This window comes from Artibeus jamaicensis, unplaced genomic scaffold (genome assembly GCF_021234435.1).
Source record: "Artibeus jamaicensis isolate MK-2021 breed Jamaican fruit bat unplaced genomic scaffold, CSHL_Jam_final contig_469, whole genome shotgun sequence".
Classification (NCBI taxonomy): Eukaryota; Metazoa; Chordata; class Mammalia; order Chiroptera; family Phyllostomidae; genus Artibeus; species Artibeus jamaicensis.
In genome coordinates, this window is record NW_026521847.1 from 3201061 (window position 1) to 3216556 (window position 15496).

The 15496-nt window shown below is 36.0% G+C and overlaps 1 protein-coding gene across 7 annotated transcripts in view; it reads left to right on the forward strand.

The window, feature by feature from the left end:
• IWS1 (interacts with SUPT6H, CTD assembly factor 1) overlaps positions 1–15496 on the forward strand; it is a 62590-nt gene that overhangs the window by 39000 nt on the left and 8094 nt on the right. For all 7 annotated transcript variants that reach the window (XM_053667426.1, XM_053667428.1, XM_053667427.1 and 4 more), the window contains 6 exons: positions 9–66; positions 5133–5230; positions 8870–9020; positions 10712–10794; positions 12671–12800; positions 13651–13768. In XM_053667426.1, the coding sequence (XP_053523401.1) occupies positions 9–66; positions 5133–5230; positions 8870–9020; positions 10712–10794; positions 12671–12800; positions 13651–13768 (638 nt within the window). The remainder of the gene's footprint in view (positions 1–8; positions 67–5132; positions 5231–8869; positions 9021–10711; positions 10795–12670; positions 12801–13650; positions 13769–15496) is intronic.

A 15496-nucleotide genomic window follows, 5' to 3' on the forward strand; every position in this document is an offset into this window, starting at 1 on the left:
CCTTATAGAAATCTTATAGCAGATATATTCGGAGAATCTGGTGATGAAGAGGAAGAAGAATTTACAGTAAGTATAAGGTGGAACTATTTCCTTTGTGACTGCTTTTTTTGTTTTTTTGGCAGTGGTTTTCTAATAGGTGATTCTAGTAAATCAAAATAAATAACTATGATGTAGCCAATTCTAGGACAAAGGGATGCAGAAAGTGAAATGAAAGGGTCTGCAAAGACATAAAAGGAAAATGATAAGCAAAATTGGATTAAGGGGAGAGGAAACACATTAAGAGACAACAAAAGGCACTATAATGCTAAAGAGAAAGATTCCCAATAATGACAACGCTTCTCTCTGGAAAAATGTGCTCATCATCAGAGGAACAAGGTAGCAGAGAATTACTAAGTTTAAACCAGGAAAAGACAGGAACCTAAAGAGGGTAAACTGCATTTTCTGGGATGTTTGCCTGTCCAGGCTGAGAAACTGATCATATTTTGACTCAAGAGACAAAATTTGGCGGTCAGGGCCTGATGAGGTTATAGGACCCTGAAAATCCCATGCTCTGGGACTCCTAGGATTAAGAGTGAACTGTAAGTAAAATAGCCTTTACTCAGATTTTAGGCCAGATTTGAGTAATCTAGCAACCTAAACAACCTTGGTCTCAGAAATTTGATTACAGTGATTCCTGACCTTTTGGCTAGTGTTCCTTGGCATCTGGCATGTGCAAACAAATCCTTTTAGGACAAAGGGAACATAATTGGAGGCCTCAGATTATTTCAGTAGTGTTTTAAATACATTGTATGGTAAACCCTGGATAATGTTAAAAAGAAACAGTAAAAACAGGCCGTAGAAATAGACTTAGTGGCTCTAGATACAGGAATTTTAGATAATGACTTTAAAAAATGTGTTCAGGGAGGTAAAAGATTAAAGTTTTGTCAGAGCAAACAATTTTTTTTAAGTATTTTATTTGTTTTTAGAAAGAGGGGAAGAAGGGGATAAAGAGGAGAGAACCATCAGTGTGAGAAAGACACATTGATTGGTTGCCTCTCACGCTCCCCTTCCTCCATCTAAGGACTTGGCCCCTAACCTGAGCGTATGCCCTAACAGGGAATCAAACTGTCTACCCTTAGGTTTGTGAGATGACGCTCAACCCAGTGGAATTTGTAAAAGAACACAACAGAATTTATACAAGTGAATTAGAATCCCACAGGAGAAGGAAGAAATTTACATAGCATAAGCAATATTTAAAGAAATGATACATAAAACTATGGATTCTAGAATTTCTACAAATTACAAGTAGGATCAATACAAGGAGATCACCTAAATACATAATAGTAAAATTGCAAGAAACCAAAGAAAATGGACCAGAGGGGTGGCCAGAGGGGAGAATATTTACGTATAATAAAAGAGGCAACAGTCACATTAACAGCTGACTTCTAAACAGGAACAATAGAATTCAGTAACTGCAAACTTAAAATTCTAGTATATTCAGCAAAAACACTTTTCAGGAATGAAAATTCCCTCTTATTTCATCATACCAATATGCCACTGAAGGACATACTAAAGGAAGAAAGAAAATCTCAAGTAGAATATCAAGGATGCAGGAAGGGAAAAAATGCAATAAAAGTATGTTAGTAAGTCTAAATGAGTGTTGTCTATGCAAAGTAAAGTCATGTCTGGTATGGTTTTAAATATATGTAAAATTAACCATGACAGCAATTATAAATTGAAAATATACATGGAATTGAACTATTCACAGGCCTTTGTAAATGTTTGTGAAAATACATTAGACTTTGATAAGTTTGGATGCTTGTGGTAATCTCTAAAATGACTACTAAAAAGATGAATGGAATGTATAACTTTCAACCTAATAGAGGGGGAAAAAGAATACTAAAAGCTAATAAATCTAGCCCTGGCTGTTGTGACTCCATTGGTTAGAGCGTTCTAGTGGAATGAAATGTTGTGGGTTTGATCTCTAGTGAGGGCTTGTACAAAAGGCAGCCAATCACTGTTTCTTTTCCTCTGTCCCTCACCCCCCCTCCTACCCTCCTCCTCTCCTCCGTCCCTCCTTCCTTCCTCCCTCCTCTTCTCTTCCTTCCTCCCTCCCTCCCTCCCCTTCTCTTCTACTCCTTTCTCCCTTCCTCTCTCGGAGTACTTACTCCTCCTTCCTTCCCTCTCTCTCTCTCTCCCCTCCTCCCCCTACACCTTCCTCACTCCCTCCCTCCCTTCCTCGATTTCTAAAGGCAGTGGAAAATTGTCCTCAGGTGAGATTAAAAGAAGAAAAAAAGCAAATCAATCCAAAGGAAGGCAAAACAAGAAAAAAAAATACTGAACAGGGGGACAAATTAGGAAGTAGTACATAGTAAGGTAGCAAAATTAAAGTTTGAATCTCAGAAATTACATTAAGTTGTATTAAATGGTCCAATTAAAGGATAAAGATGGTCAGACTGGATTTTAAGAAACTAACTGTAGCCCTATCCAGATGCCACAGTTGGTTGGCATGTTGTCCCATACCCTGAAAGGCTGTGGGTTCGATTCCTGGTCAGGGCACATACTTAGGTTGCAGGCTCAATCACCAGTAGGGGCACATATGGAAAGCAACCAATCATTGTGTGTCTCTGTCTTTCTGTTTGTCTGTCTGTCTGTCTGTCCTGCCCCCTCTCCTTTTTTCCCTTTTTCTCTTTAAAATTAATAAACATATCCTCAGGTGTAAAATTAAAAAAAACTAGCTGTATACTAATTTTAAGATTCACCTGAAATAATATGTTGAAAATGAAAGGATGGAAAAAGATACTTTATCTGAGAATTACCCAAAAGAAAACTGTTATAGCTATATGTGTAGCAGAGAGGTAGACTTTAAGGTATAATTGATTCTAAAATATACCTATCCTTGTTCCTGGTAATATGGTTTTAAATATGTACATACAAAACAAAAATTGACAGAACTTCAAGGAGAAATGGACAGATATATAATTGTCGTGGAATGCAACTGAAATAAGCAGACCTAAAAACTTCAGAAGTCTTTTTTTTTATCCTCACCAGAGGATATATTTATTGATTTTAGTGAGAGAGAGAAACATCAGTGTTGGAGAGAAACACTGTTCAGTTGACTCCTGTACGTTCCCCCACCAGAGATTGAACCCGCAGCCTTCTAGTGTACAGGATGATGCTCCAACCCACCCAGCCACCTGGCCAGGGCAAGAGTCTGTTTTTATATATATAATCTGGATTAAAGTCTTTTGGTAATTATAAAGGTTAAAAATTTCTTCTGGTTTACAGCTTGCCTTTTTTATTTTCTTAATGGAGATTTTTTGATGAACAAAACAAAACTTTTAACATAAGTCAACTTTACCAATCCTTTCCTTTATGTTGAAAGCTTTTTAATTCTAAGAAAGTTTTGCTTGTCTCCAGGGTCATAAAGATATTCTCCTGAGTTATACTCTAGAAGCTTGTTTATTTTATTTTTCACATATAGTTGTACAATACAATCCACCTGGAATGGGTTTTTGTGTGTAGTATGTAAGAGATAGAGTCAAGATTTTTCCCCCATTTAGAACATTCAATTGACCCAGCCCATCCATTCCCACTACTGTATAATGCTTTCTTTGTTATGTATCAGGTGTCTGTATTTATTATCCAATATGTTTCTACAATATCTTTTCTGCTGTTAGTCTCTTTATCCTTGCACCATTAATAATTTTTTATATTTAGTTGTTTATGTCCTCTAAGCTTGTTATTCTTCAAGATCAATTTGACTTTTCTTGGTTCTTTGCATTTTCATATAAATTTTAAATAAGTTTTTGCAACAAGTACAAAGTATAGACAATATTTTCTGAGTGCCGTGAAGTGAAATTGAAAATTAATAACAAAAGTAGCAAACAAAACACCCTTGCCAGCCAGAAATTTAAAAATCCCTTGTTAAACAATTCTTCGGTTAAAAAAGAAATCAGTACTTTTATTACTAAAGCAAGAAAGAGTAAAACAAGATGAATTTAGTAACAAGTTAAACTACTAAGGAAAATAGAAAGGAAGAAGGCATTTAGCAAATATTTGAGAGCCTGTATTCCAGAGGTTGTTTGGACATTGCCTTCATGGAGAGCTCATTCTCATTAAAACAACATTTTATGAGAATAAGGTATGTTTCTCTAGTTTAGAGAATTAACGTCAACTTTGTTATAGGCTCATCTCAGTGAGAAAAACATACTTTCCAACAGCCTTTGGGAAGGCCTTTCTAAGTATGACATAAAAGAAGTTATAAAGAAAGATTGACCATTTATATTAATTACATAAAAAACTAAAAATTATGCTTGGAAGACATTTTCATAAACAAAAGCAAACTGCACAAATGTAAGGATTGTGTGGTTCTTGTCACTTATGGTGAGCTAATTTCCCTGATTTTTAAAGAGGTTTTTCACATCAATAAGGCAAAGATCCAACAGAAAAACAGGTATAGGATATTGAACGTTCATAGAGAATTACAGATGGCTTTTAAACATGAAAAACATGCCTGACCTTACTTTTAATAACATAATGCAAAGAAAGCTGCACAGATACCTTTGTTTTTTAATGTAGAGATTGGCAAATACCAATGTTTGATAACCTGTGAAGGTAGGGAAAAAAGTGCATTCGTGCCTTATTAGAAAGGAGACTTAATTGGCATAATCTCTGTGGAAGACAGTTTGGCAAATATTTCTCAAAATTTCAAATACACATACCTGAATGTCAGTAGGGAAATGTATAAACATGTAGGTTGCAGTCACATGGTGAAATAGTCTAAAACCAAAAGAACAAGGATACTTTATGCTGATAGGAATTGGTCTCCAGATTCTACTGTTATATGTGGGAGGTGCATAGTGGTATTGTACCTGATATGTATGTTGCTGTTTGCACAATAAAAGGGGTAGTAAATATAATATGTATAGAAGTGCTTGTATAAATGCCTGTATCTGGAAGGAGATACAAGAAAGCTAGTAACACTAGTGGCTAGGGTGGGAGGGCAGTTTTTTTTGCTATATACCTTTTGATACCTACTTAATTTTTGTTGGTGAATGTATTGCAGTTAAAGTACAAAAATTAAGAGCATTTATATAGAAGAAAATCTGTAATGTGGTTATGATAACTCTGGCTTATTTACCCTGCTTTAGGGTTTTAACCAAGAAGATTTGGAAGAAGAAAAAAGTGAAACACAGGTAAAAGAAGCTGAAGATTCAGATTCTGATGATAACATAAAGAGAGGAAAACAGTAAGTTTGTTTTATTTAAAAGGAATTTTTATTTTTAAGATGTTATTTATTTTTAGAGAGAGGGAAAAGGGAGAAAGAGAGGGAGAAATATATCAATGATGTGTGAAAGAAACATGGATCTACTACATCTTGCACATCCCCAACTGGGGACCTGGCCCTCAAACCAGGCATGTGCCCTGACCAGGAATTGAACCAGACACCTTTCAGTTCGCAGGCTGGCACCCAGTCCACTGAGCAACACCAGCTGGGCCTGAAAGGAATTTTTAAAGTGAAAAAATGTATATATTGAATAAACATTTTATTGATTATGCTATGACAGTTGTCCCATTTTCCCCCCCTTTATTCCACTCCACCCTGCACACTCCCTCCCACCCACACCCCCCCTTTAGTTCACGTCCATGGGTCATACATACAAGTTCTTGTCTTCTACATTTCCTATACTATTCTTACCCTCCCCCTGTCTATTTTCCACCTACCATTTATGCAACTTATTCTCTGTACCTTTCCCCCCCTCTCTCCACCTCCCACTTCCCTGTTCATAACCCTTCAGGTGATCTCCATTTCTGTGATTCTGTTCCTGCTCTAGATGTTTGCTTAGTTTGTTTTTGTTCTTGTTTTAGGTGTGGTTGTTAGTTACTGTGAATTTGTTGTCATTTTACTGTTCATAGTTTTGATCATCTTTTTCTTAGATAAGTCTGTTTAACATTTCATATAATAAGGGCTTGGTGATGATGAACTCCTTGAACTTGACCTTATCTGGGAAGCACTTTGTCTGCCCTTCCATTCTAAATGATAGCTTTGCTGGATAGAGCAATCTTGGATGTAGGTCTTTGGATTTCATGACTTGGAATACTTCTTTCCAGCCCCTTCTTGCCTGGAAGGTATCTTTTTGAGAAATCAGCTGACAGTCTTACAGGCACTCCTTTGTAGGTAACTGTGTCCTTATCTTTTGCTGCTTCTAGGATTCTGTGCTTCATTTTAATCTTGGGTAATGTAATTATGATGTGCCTTGGTGTGTTCCTTCTTGGGTCCAACTTCTTTGAGACTCTCTGAGCTTCCTGGACTTCCTGGAAGTCTATTTCCTTTGCCAGATTGGGGAAGTTCTTCATTATTTGTTAAGTAAGTTTTCACTTTCTTGCTCTTCCTCTTCTCCTTCTAGCACCCCTATGATTTGGATGTTGGAACGTTTAAAGATGTCCTGGAGGTTCCTAAGCCTCTCCTCATTTTTTTTAATTGTTTCTTCATTCTGTTCTGATTGAATGTTTATTTCTTCCTTCTCCAAATTGTTGATTTAAGCCCTGCTTTCCCTCCTGTCACTGTTGGTTTCCTGTACATTTTCCTTTATTTCACTTAGCATAGCCTTCATATTTTCTGCTGTATTTTTTGGACTATAAGACAAACTTCCCTCCCCTAAATTTGTGAGGGAAATGGGGGATGCATCTTATAGTTCAAATGTAGCTTACCTGGCTCACTGGGTGCGGGTGGTGGTGGAGTGGAGTCACAGGTTATTAAATATTTTACCACACTTTTTGCTTCAAAATTTTTTCCTGTTTCCTCTTCTAAAACCTAGATACGTCTTATAGTCCTAAAAATGTAGTAATTTTCAATCATGTTTAACCAATTCTGTGAGCATCCTGATTACCAGTGTTTTGAAGTGTGCATCTGATAGGTTGGCTATCTCTTCGTCACTTAGTTGTATTTTTTTCTGGAGCTTTGATCTGTTCTTTCATTTGGGCAATTGTTTTTATTTTTTTTTGTCTCAGTGCATCTGTTATGTAGTAAGGGGCAGATCCTTATGTATTCGCCAGGGTGGGGCAACCCCTGTAGCTTTGTTGTGACACTGTATGTGGGGGAGAGGTCTGAGAGGGAACAATGCTGTTTGCTCTGCTCTCTGCAGTTTTCAGTCACTTTCTCCACTATGCACAAGCAAATTGGGCCCTTCTGGTGCTGATTCCCAGGTGGGTGGGTTTGTGTACATTCTAGGACCCTGTGGGTCTCTCCTATGAACTCTTCTGTGAGACTGGGAGTTTCCCCCATTGCCGCCTCAACCCCCACAGTTGTTTTCAATCAGAGGTTTGAGGCTTTATTTCCCCACACTGAAACTATGAGTTGTGTGGTCTGTCTCACTCCCCAGTTGTTCCCCCCAGTTTATCTGCATGCCAATGTGGGACTGCCCAGTCCACAATCTGCCACCTTTGCTGGGTCCACCAGTCACCACCTTGCCATTTTCCTCTCTGCCTGGCTGCCTGTCTCCACCCCTCCTACTGGTCTGGATGAATATTCAACTCCTTGGTAATTGGACTTACATACAGTTCGATTTTCTGTCAGTTCTGGTTGTTTTTAAATTTGTCATTGTCTGTCTTTTGATTGTGCGAGGAGGCACAGTGTGTCTACCTACTCCTCCATCTTGACCGGAAGTCTTTAAAGAGAATATGTAAATGAAGGTAGAGACTATCAAACTTTTTTTATTTTGGCTTTTGATTAAGTATAGGAAGGAATCTGTTCCATTTTCCTCTCTTATATTTCTCTATATACAATGCTGTTGAAAAATTTGCTCTTGTTCTTACTTACCTTGTGTTCATCTGTCATAATTTGTGGAGGTATATGTTGTCAGGTTCTTAATTATATCTCACCAAATAAGCTCTGCTGAAAAATGTGCTGTATAAGAAAAGCTTATTTGTGGGTTCTGATGGGAATAAAGCTAAAGTCTTAATTACAAAATATTGCTTGATTGTATTTCATATGCTTTTGTTGAGATGGTTGTAATCTGTTTAGAAAAATCTGGTATCTTAAATGGTGCCACAATAGGATGATATATTAGCTGCTGTTTACGGTTGTAAAGATAATTCTTTTAAAAAGTTTCCTTTTTAATTCCTGGTGACATGCTGAAGGAGTTTGGTAATACCTTTGGAAATTAAATCAAATCTCATTTATATGATAGTGGCATAGAGTGAGTTAACTTCCTCATTAAATGTGATGATGATTCAGGTGAAAGCTATAAAGGTTTGAGGCTCTTAGCAAGTGTGTCGACATCCAACTTTATCTTGGTCTCATTGTTTTGAGTCGTATCACTGAAAAGCAGCTGTTTATTTTTTTCTACTTATGTTGTAGAAGACAAATATACACAAATAACTGAATATTACTCTGTTTCTCCCCCAAACTTGCATGCAGTATACCCTGAACAAGAACTTCAAATTTGAAATGTCCTTTCTCAAGTGGATACATGCAAGTGTTAATATAGTATACATATTGCAATTGTAAACAGTAGCTAATATTATCCTATGTTTGGTACCTTTCAAGATACCAGATTATTTTGAACAGATTACAACCATCTCAACAAAAGTATGTGAAATGCAATCAAGCAGTATTTTGTGGTATTAGTTTATAACAATTGGGGTGTATAACAATTGGGAAAGTTTAAGGCTATTAGTGGATACCATTTGGTGTAGTACAAAGGTTGAACATAAAATCTAGGATCACATGCTCTTATAAAGCAAGCTATAAGTACTTGTACTTTAAAACAAGGTAGTACTCCATTGAGTTAAGATTAAGAAAGTTGGTGTTTTTTTTACTGTAATCTAAGGAAATGTATATTTAAAAGGTAATTTTTCTATCACTTGATTATGTGTTACTGCTTAGTATGGACTTCCTGTCGGATTTTGAGATGATGTTGCAGCGGAAAAAGAGCATGAGTGGCAAGCGCAGACGTAACCGTGATGGTGGCACATTTATTAGTGATGCCGATGATGTGGTGAGCGCCATGATTGTCAAAATGAATGAAGCTGCTGAGGTGAGTTGGCTCACTTCTAGCTTTACCTTTCTTCCACTTTTGATTGGTTGTATGGGTTTTGGGGAATTTGTTTTTTAGCTTTACTTGTGCTTAAACTACATTTAAGGTACTTTTACTTTAATCAAAGCATTTACAGTTGTAAATTTTAAGCATGAAAATAATTTTAATTTTTTATTAACATGTTTAGAAAAAAACTTAGTGAAAGGAATGAGTAAGCATTAAAATGAGCCCGTTTAGCATAATGGTTTTACTAGTTTTATGGGGGAATGATTTTGCTCTCAAGTTTGGCTGTCCACAAAGGTTAATGTTTTTCATATATATAAAAAGTCATAAACTCATGTTTATTATGTTATGAATTTATGCCATTCTTTTATCTCTGATTGAGAGATTTCATTTAATTTACTGCATTTTAAAATTCTACTTTGGAAAACTAAAAATGGAATGGCCTTTTGACCCAGCAATTTCAGTGCTGGGATTATATCCTAAGAACCCTGAAACACCAATCCAAAAGAACCTATGCACCCCAATGTTCATAGCAGCACAATTTATAATAGCCAAGTTCTGGAAGCAACCTAAGTGCCTGTCAGTAAATGAGTGGATAAAAAGACTATGGTACAATGGAATACTACACAGCAGAGAGAAAGGAGCTCCTACCCTTTGCAACAGCATGGATGGAACTGGAAAGCATTATGCTAAGTAAAATAAGTCAGGTGGTGAGGGACAAATATCATATGATCTAATCTTTAACTGGAACCTAATCAACAAAGCAAACAAGCAAACAAAATATAACCAGACCTTGAAATTAAGAACAATCTGACAGTAACCAGAGGAGAGGTGGGAGGAGATAACGGGGGAAAGGGTTTTTAGGAAAAACTATAAAGGACACATGGACAAAACCAAGGATGGGGGGATAGAAGCAAGGGAGGGAGGTGGGTTTGGCTGGGGTAGGGGGGAGTGAAAGGGGGTAAACGCAGACAACTGTAATTGAACAACAATAAAATAAAATAATTTTTTAAAAGGCAAAAGTAAAATAAAATTCTGCTTTGATCCTTTTTTTTTAATTGACCGAGTATTTTTAAAAACAAGTTCTGATCTTTCTGGAGACACTTGCTGGAGTATTTATGCTCCAGTATTTATTGTTCAATGATATATAATGTGTCTATTATTTGTTTTTAAATAACTCAAATGAGGGGGAATAGCTACAGAGATAGCTACAGTAAGAGTAACTATGTGGGTTTAATTGGTGAAATGTACAGTACATGACAGGAGTATATTACTTTGTTTTCTGTGTTTGTAGAAAATCTTCTTTAATAACATTCCATTATCTTACAAACTTCCCAGCTGAAAAGTTATTTCTGATGATAAGTCAAATTTTCCCAGGTGTAATTTTGAACCTTAAATGAACTCTGAAAACTTACAATTATGCCATTATTTTAAATTAAAGTTGTTTCTCTCAATTTGTGAATGCTAAAGCCATTATAATAGTTTTATGGGTTTGATTGACACAGGTACAGAATCTGGGGTTCTACAAGAAGTCCATTTATTACTTAATTTTCCTTTGTTGTCGGAAAAATAGTTTTTCAGAGAAGTTGCTGCTTTATTTTACAGTTTAGAATTATGGTGGTTGTAATTCATTATTAACATTGGTTTTTTCCTTTCTTTTTTTAAAAAATATTTTTATTCCTGGGTAGGAAGACAGGCAGTTGAACAATCAAAAAAAGCCAGCACTGAAAAAATTAACACTATTACCTACCGTGGTCATGCACCTTAAGAAGTAAGTGTTGTTTATTGAAAAAATGTCTTCCTTTTAATAATGATAGTCAAATTATATACTGGTGTTTTAGAGATATTAAAGAATAATTGTCTTCTATCAATTTATGGAAAAGTAATAATGAATAGCACCTCCTAAATTATGTTACTTTCTCACAATTTCTTTCTTTTCCCCCTCACAATTTCTTTTACACCTTGATGTCTAGTGCAAACAGAACACATAGCAAACTGATATTAATGAAAAAAAACTTGGAAACCACTAATTTTGTACTTTATTGACTGTTTTCAGTCTGGTAAAATTACATCTGTTTTCCTAGTGTGAGAGAGAGCAGAGCAAATTCTGAGAGACTGGAGCACATACTGTACAAGGCTTATGTGGCCTATTAAATCATGAACTTTGTCATTGGTCTTTCTAGAATAAGGACCCTTTCTTGATAGATCATTGTTACCAAAGTCTTTCATTGTTTTGCTTACATGCCTGAACAATTTTGATTTCTCCTTCACCTAGCCATAGCCTACTTTTGGTAGTTACAGAGAAATGCAGTAGTACACAAATACATGAACAACATGGCCTACAAATTTCTACTAGAAAATTGCTACCTCTGTCTAGCCCAACAGACAAAATGATTGTGACATATTTCATGTTAGGTATATACACATTTCCATACAAGGTTTGTCTGAAAAGTTCAACCATTGTTCACATGTCAAGGAAGGTTTATGTGACATGAGTGTAATCTGGCAGCCAAGGAGAGTGGACTAGAATGCTTGTGTGTGAACAGTGACTACTTCACTGCACTAATCAGTGGGGGCAGTAGACCCCATTGAGTGAGCATGTGTACTGTGTGGTTATCACATTCAAAATGACTGAGCGAATAGAGCAAAGGAGTCTGCATCAAATTTTGCATTAAGCTTGAACATTCCTCCATGGAAACTCTTCAGATGATTCAGAAGGCTGTGACTGGGCAACTGGTAATTGGCAGCTTCATCACAACACGCCTGCTCATGCACCACATGTGGTGCAGAGCTTTTTGCAAAACATGAGATCACTCAGGTGACTCAGTCCCCTCCTGCAGCCCACATTTTGGCACCCTGTGACAAAGGCACACTTCTGCCTTTTTCCAAAACTAAAGTCACCTTTGAAAGGGAAGAGATTTCATTCAGATCATTGATAAAATTCAGGCAAATACAATGGGGCAGCTGATGGTGATTGGGAAAACTGTGAGGTCCCAAGGTGCCTACTTTGAAGAGGACTGAGGTGGTGTTGTCCTATGTACAATGTTTCTTGTATCTTGTGTCTTCAATAAATGTCTCTATTTTTAATATTACATGGCTGGATCCTTTCTGTACAGACCTCGTGTGTGTGTGTGTGTGTGTGCATGCGTGTGTAGTATTGTCATATTTTCTATTAACAGTTGATCCTAGTACATAAAATGGAATTTAAATAGTATTTTGTTGGTATTTTTTCGGCTAGGTAGATGGAATTCTCCCTGGTGTCTTGCAAATTCTGAGTTTTCTTCCACCTGAAACAGTTTTAGAATCACTATTCTGATAGATTAAACATTAGTTTTATAGATAGTTGTAATAATTGGAGGTCATTAGTCTTACTGTTTGTACCGTTTATATCAACATTAACCTATCTTGTGTAATTTGGGTTTGTTTTGTTTTTAACAAATCATCTTTGCCATTTTTGAAAACAGAAACTAAATTTAATACTTCTTTTGCAAACTTAGTAAGATGCTTGGTAAATAATGAATGCATGAGTAACTTTGTAGGAAGGCTTTTTGGAAACATCACCTAATATGTGAGAAAATCCAAAGGAAGCTACATTAGAATAGAATCGACATACACTGACTTCACTTTTCAAAAAATTATGATTGCAGGCAGGACCTTAAAGAAACATTTATTGACAGTGGTGTGATGTCTGCCATCAAAGAATGGCTTTCACCTCTCCCAGATAGGAGTTTGCCAGCACTAAAGATTCGAGAGGAGCTATTGAAGATTCTGCAAGAGGTTAGAGGCAAATCTGTTTGCTCTTTATTAATTATCTAATGTGTTTCATATTATTACAATCTCTATTTTATCATGTATTTATACATTTTTCTCTGCCATTACTTGCTAGAAGAAGGGTTTTATTCAGTATGTTTTTAGGAACATACTAAAGTAAAATCATCATAAAAGGAAGCCCTAATAAACTTCATGTAACTATAGTATCAAAGGAAAAAGATCCTGGAGTAACTATGGATTATATGTAGAGTAGTACAGTAATGGGCATGTTTTGGGGAGAAACTTGAAGTAAAAAGATCAACTTCAGAATCAGATAAACTTGCATTGGAATCAAGCTGGGCTGACTTTCCATGGCTGTGACACCTTGAGCAAGCTTCTTAACTTTTAAAGGAATTCTCGAGGAACCTCCTATGTGCTAGGTATTCTTATTCCTCACAGCAAACCTGCAAGGTAGGTGTAATGTCTCCATTTTACCAATGAGGAAATTAAGACTGAAGTTAAATGACTTGTCCAAAATTACAGCAAATGGCTGTGCTTGAGTTCAGGCGCAGGTCTTTTTGATTCTGGGCTTATGCTTAACTCTTGTATTAAATCACTAACCTCTAAGTATACTTAGCTCATACTTTCTCACATTGTTAAATTTTACTTGGACTCAGTGGTAATACTGAACTCTCAGCTATTGATACAAACACAAAATATCCTTGTGTTCAGTGTCTATTCATCCTGAAACCATTTTCATGGTTTTTTTGGTTACTTTATTGTAAATGAACCAGGTCCCAGAAGATTCTCTAAAATGGATTGGCAGGACTCCCAGTTTCTGAGTAATTAATGTGTGTGCATGTGTTTATGTTCTCAGCTACCTAGTGTGAGCCAGGAGACCCTGAAGCACAGTGGGATTGGACGAGCAGTAATGTATCTCTATAAACATCCCAAGGAGTCACGGTCCAATAAGGACATGGCAGGGAAACTAATCAGTATGTATATTTTGTTTTTGTTGTATTTCTGTAAAAAATAAAAGATAACTATATTTTTACCACCATTCATTTTTAAATGAATCAATGAAGTGGAGTAGAAATAAAATTTTGGTAACTTCTTATGGTACCAGCTTTTTTCCCTTAGACTTAAAATGCTTGTAAGTATATTTAAGTATGCAATCCATTATTAAATACAGCAACTAAAATGATGTATTTTCTAATCACGGATCAAGAGCATGTAGTGAGAGAGGTATTAGAATACAGGCCCTTGCATTAGTCATACCTGGGTTCAAATCCTAGATTTACCACCTACCTTACTGCGTGTCTTTAGGTTCATGGTTTAAGCTCTAAGCCTTGGTTTTCTTCTCTGTAAGATGGAGAATTACATTTTCACTAGGGTTTTTGTAGAGATTAAGTGAGAGAATATATATCTATATCTATATCTATTTCTCTATATCTATATCTATATATATAATCACAATGCCTAGCATATAGTAAATCCTCAGGAAATGTTAGTCACTGCTGCTATTGTTATTACTTTTATAATGGTCTTCCAAGCCTTTTTATGTTCTTATTTAATGAAACCAAAGGAGTCTTAACTAAAATCCATCTAATCAACTACCATGTTGTTTATGAAATCTTTTTTTTTTATGAATGAAAAACAAGCCTGGCTGGTGTGGCTCTGTGGATGGAGTGCCAGCCTGCAAACCAAAGGGTCACCAGTTCGATTTCCAGTCTAGGGCACATGCCTGGTGGGTTGTGGGCCAAGTCCCTACTTTGGGGTGTCCAAGAGGCAGCCGCACATTGATCTTTCTCTTCCTCTCTCACTCCCCTCCCCTCTCTAAAAATAAATAAATAAAATATTTTTTTAAAAAAAAGGAAAAACGAGTATTTTCATTATTGTCCTTAACTTTTCCTGTGCTCCATGTTAGAAAGAAATTTTTTAATTTCCAAGCTGGATTGAAAAGCAACTACTACTATATCTGAAAATAGTAATTAATTTTCTATTGAATGTTTTAAAGTAGCAAAAGCTTTTAGGGAAATTTAAATTTTTTAATAAACCAGAGAAGTATTATATCTTTGATCTTGTTAATAATCTGTAATTTACTGCCTGTTAAATAAAAACATTTTGATGCTTTTATGCAGTGGTTCTTGACGCTCTTACAGCCGTAGACTGAAAGAAGCAGAATATTCCCACTGGTTAAGTCCCTTACAGTGGAAAAATAATACTCATTACTCATTATCACAGTGATTCCAAATCCAGGGGTGAGGTTGGCAGGTCGCTTTGCAAAGATATTTAGACCACCCCCTTGATGAGACTCCCTGCTTGCTTATTAGTTTGACAACACCTATGTTCTGTCTGTAAAAGGTCCTTTATTTTGATAGTGTATTAAATGTAGCAGTAAACTATATTGTGTTTTAAAATAAAAATGCAGTGTTGGTATCTGTGGACTTTTCTAACTAAATGGTGGGCCTATAATATTTTTTTCATGTTCATCTTAGCAACTTTCTTAGATTTAATGAAGTCTGCACTATTAAAATGTAATTTTTAAAGATTTAGACTATTTTGACAAGTAATAAGGGAGCTTTTCTTTAGAATAAAAAGATTTCAAGATTTTCCTATTTTCAGTAGAATAAATTAGAAATTAAGTTGTCTGTATAAAATGTCATCACAGGTTGTCGATGACTATCAAAGTGAGTTAGATATTACTCTCATGATTACATGTT